Source organism: Tupaia chinensis, unplaced genomic scaffold (genome assembly GCF_000334495.1).
Source record: "Tupaia chinensis unplaced genomic scaffold, TupChi_1.0 Scaffold000159_1, whole genome shotgun sequence".
Taxonomy (NCBI): Eukaryota; Metazoa; Chordata; class Mammalia; order Scandentia; family Tupaiidae; genus Tupaia; species Tupaia belangeri.
In genome coordinates, this window is record NW_006159630.1 from 264,929 (window position 1) to 268,463 (window position 3,535).

General features: G+C 63.3%; 1 protein-coding gene across 2 annotated transcripts in view; it reads left to right on the forward strand.

Annotated features, from left to right (window-relative positions):
- RAB40B (RAB40B, member RAS oncogene family) overlaps positions 1 to 3,519 on the forward strand; it is a 15,092-nt gene extending 11,573 nt beyond the window's left edge. For both annotated transcript variants that reach the window (XM_014586695.2, XM_014586696.2), the window contains exons 2-5: positions 732 to 792; positions 1,936 to 1,997; positions 2,375 to 2,452; positions 3,106 to 3,519. In XM_014586695.2, coding sequence (XP_014442181.1) covers positions 732 to 792; positions 1,936 to 1,997; positions 2,375 to 2,452; positions 3,106 to 3,402 — 498 coding nt within the window. In that variant the 3' untranslated portion in view covers positions 3,403 to 3,519. The remainder of the gene's footprint in view (positions 1 to 731; positions 793 to 1,935; positions 1,998 to 2,374; positions 2,453 to 3,105) is intronic.
- The last annotated feature ends 16 nt before the right edge of the window (positions 3,520 to 3,535 follow it).

Sequence of the window (3,535 nt, forward strand, 5' to 3'; positions counted from 1 at the left end):
CAGGAATTTGGCGGGGGAAAGAAAAAGAAAAAGGTTAGAAGAATCAGGTTAAAAAGTACCCATAATCACAGCCAGCCAGCGCTCAAGACAACGGCGTGGGCCATCCCTCAGGGCCCTTCCTCCGTGCACACACGCACACACACATGCATTGCGCATAGACATGTACACACACCCGCGCACACATGTCCACAGAGCGGACACGGTACTCAGCTGATTTCACGCCCTGCATATTTTCCCACGTGGTGCTGTAGGGAGACCACCTCAGTGGTCCAGATCCGGTTCCCCTGGAAACCGAGCTGGGTGGAAGCTTAGTGGTGTGGAGCGGCAGGGAAGGGGATGCACATCCAGCCTGCCACCAGGGCCTGCGTGGACACTGCGGGCACCGTGTGGGCCATGAGGCAGAGCAGGAAATCCACACCCTGACCTGGCTTTAATCCTAGCCCTCCCGGCCCTGTTGCTCACACCTCGGGGCAGCCGCTGGGGCCGCGTAAACCTCCAGGGCTGGTTGGGGGCTCCCAGGCCCTGGGCCGAGGGTGCCATGGATGAGAGGAGAGGCAGGCGGGGTGGGGGAGAGGCGCGAACAGGACCCACCCTCATGCCTTGAAATCCCGAATCCACACCAATGACCCCCTTCCCTCCCCCAATCGTGAGGGAGTCTCACCCCGGCGTTGTCTCTGGTGACCTGGGCCAGCTGCCGCCAGTCCCACCTAAGCCGTCCCCACCCCTCGCAGGGATCGACCACAGGACCACCACCATCCTACTGGACGGCCGGAGGGTCAAGCTGCAGCTCTGGTGAGTCCTCAGCCCAGCCTGGCTGGGGTGGTCTGGGGCCTCCTGCTGGGTCAAGCTCTGTCTGGGCCGCTGTCTGCAGCCCTGGTGGGCCTCCTCCTGGCCTGGAGCCCCCCACCCGCATGCGCCTCCAAGAACCCCTCTTCCTCACCCCCTGCATACCCCCACTAGGGGCAAGGCCTAAACTGAGGGCCACGGAGGCTGGGCCTCAGGAGGGCATGGGCTGTGTCTGGCCGCAGAGCCCCCGGCCAGTCAGCCGAGAAGTGAATCACCAATCACGGGTGACACCGTAAATCAGCCAAGCCACACTGTGTCCTGCTGCTCAGGGCCCCGGGGACCCCTTACCCAAGTCGCCCAGTGCAGGCGTGTCCCAACAGGCCCTAGAAAGGATTCTGGGAAACGGCGCCTGCTCCCCGAGCCACCTGAGCGCACACCACGGGGAGGCGAACCCGGAAGCCTTCTTTATCCATTTGTTTCCGGGAGCTCTGTGCTGGTTTTCTGGGTGCCAGCGCCCTGCGTGCACGGCTGTGGGCAGGGTGGGCAGCCTTCTTTCTGCCGTGCCGGGTACCCCACAGCCTGCAGACATATCTGAAGGGCTGGCTTCACGGGGTGGCTCTGGGCGGAGGATCCTGTTTCCGCCCAGTGTGGACTTACGCTTCTCAGACACAGCCTCCGCTTCAAGTCAGCCGCGGCTTAAAAGCCTGCAGTGGGGGGCCAGCGTGTGGTGTAGCGGTTATGTCACCGGACTCCCATGTAGTTGACCCTGGCTTGCGTTCCATACTCGGCAGCTTAAACCTCACACGGGGTGTGTGTGCCTGGCCAAGACCCCGAGAGGAGAATGGAGGAGAAGGGATCCCTGGGCGTCCTGGAGTGATTTCTCCCATTCTGTCTGTCTGGCTCACATGTGTCTATAGCAAAAAATCTCTCTAAGAAAACAAGATCCTGCAGTAGGTGTATTTAAGTGTCTGCACCACGTCTTGGAAGTGGACCGAGCGACGGCTGGACGGCGGTCTGTGTCTCTTCAGCCTCTCCCTGGATGGCGGATGACCTGTGCGGCGGGGGCAGCAGTAGGGAACTGTGTCGCGGAGGCCGGAGTGGGAGCAGCTGTCAGGAGGACGTACTAACGGTCTCCAATGTCTGTTCCAGGGATATGTCAGGGCAGGGAAGATTCTGCACCATCTTCAGCTCCTACTCGCGGGAGCGCACAGGTAACAGCAGGGCAGGAGCGGCACCTCCGGGCGCCCTCCTGGGGCAGTCGGAGAGGAGCCGGCTCCTGCAGAAATCAGCGCGGAGTGTCAGGCCATGCTGCTGGGACTCAGCCCCCTTTATCCTCAGGCTGTGTGCATGTGTACCCCTGAGCTGCATATGCCTGTCCATAGCTGGGTGTACACACGTGTGGCTCATGTGTGCATACGTGTCTGTACTTGTATCTCCTGGAGGAATGTCTTCGAGTTCTAGTCCCCAGCTCACCTTCCAAGTGAGGGCTCATCACAGAATGGCAAGCGCTGAGCCTCAGAGGTCCTGCTGAGGGCCTGGCGGACACTGTGGCTGGGCTCCACAGTCAAGCCCGCGGCCTCTCCCCCAGGGCGTGATCTTGGTCTATGACATCGCAAACCGCTGGTCTTTTGACGGCATTGCCCAATGGATCAAGGAGATCGATGAGGTAAGGCGCTGTGACCAGGCTGTTGCCCGACTCCGTGTGGACTTGGGGGGATGTCAGGCCAGGGCCTGGGGCTTGCGGGCACGGGGTGAGGCTTCGGCAGTGGGTAGATACGTCCCCTCACAGCCCGCTGCCCTGGGCTGGGCCCACGGTGAGCACTGGGAACCTCTCAAGCCAGAAGTCGGCTCCACACAGGAGGACAGGCTGCGGAGTGCTGGGCTGCTCCTGGACAGGCTGCCTGTGGTGGTCAGGCGGTCAGCAGGGGTGGGTGCTGGTGCCTGCTGCACCCTGGCCAGCTGCAGTGGGGACCTGGGCGGGCAGCAGCAAGCTCACTACTGCTGCCCAAGCCTGGAGTCCTAAAGCCCAGGATCCACCCTCTCCATTCTAGAGGCTGCCCCGCCTGGTGCTGGCGCTGGGGCCACTCCTCCAAAGCTCGGGGTGGCCCTCGCCCTGTGGCCCTCCAATCTCCACCTCCCCCTTAAGCGGTGTCCTCCTCAGAGACTGGAGCCCGCCCACTCCAGGGTGACCTCGTCTGAACTGCCACATCTGCAAACACCCTCTCCCCCAGGAGCCTGAGGAGACACCTCCCCACACGCCCATAGCACCAACACGCAAACCTACGTGCTCACCCTGCCTCGCCCTCTCTCACCCTGCAGCACGCCCCCGGCGTCCCCAGGATCCTGGTGGGGAACCGTCTGCACCTGGCATTCAAGCGGCAGGGGCCCAGGGAGCAGGCCCAGGCCTATGCTGAGCGCCTGGGCGTGACCTTCTTCGAGGTCAGCCCTCTGTGCAACTTCAACGTCAGGGAGTCCTTCACAGAGCTGGCCAGGATCGTACTGCTGCGGCACGGGGTGGACAGGCTCTGGCGGCCCAGGAAGGGTAGGGGGCAGGCCCAGGACGCCAGCGTTGAGGCTTTCCCGCGGCCTCCCGCGCGCCACGTTCCCGAAGGGTGAACGTGTCTAATGAGAGGGGACCGGTATTTGGGCTGTCAGGAGGCGCGTGGGCAGAGGTGCAGGCGGGACTGAGCCACAGCGACAGCTGGACCCCGGGGTGGGCCTGGGCGGGGCCGAGTCGGGAAGGGGGCGG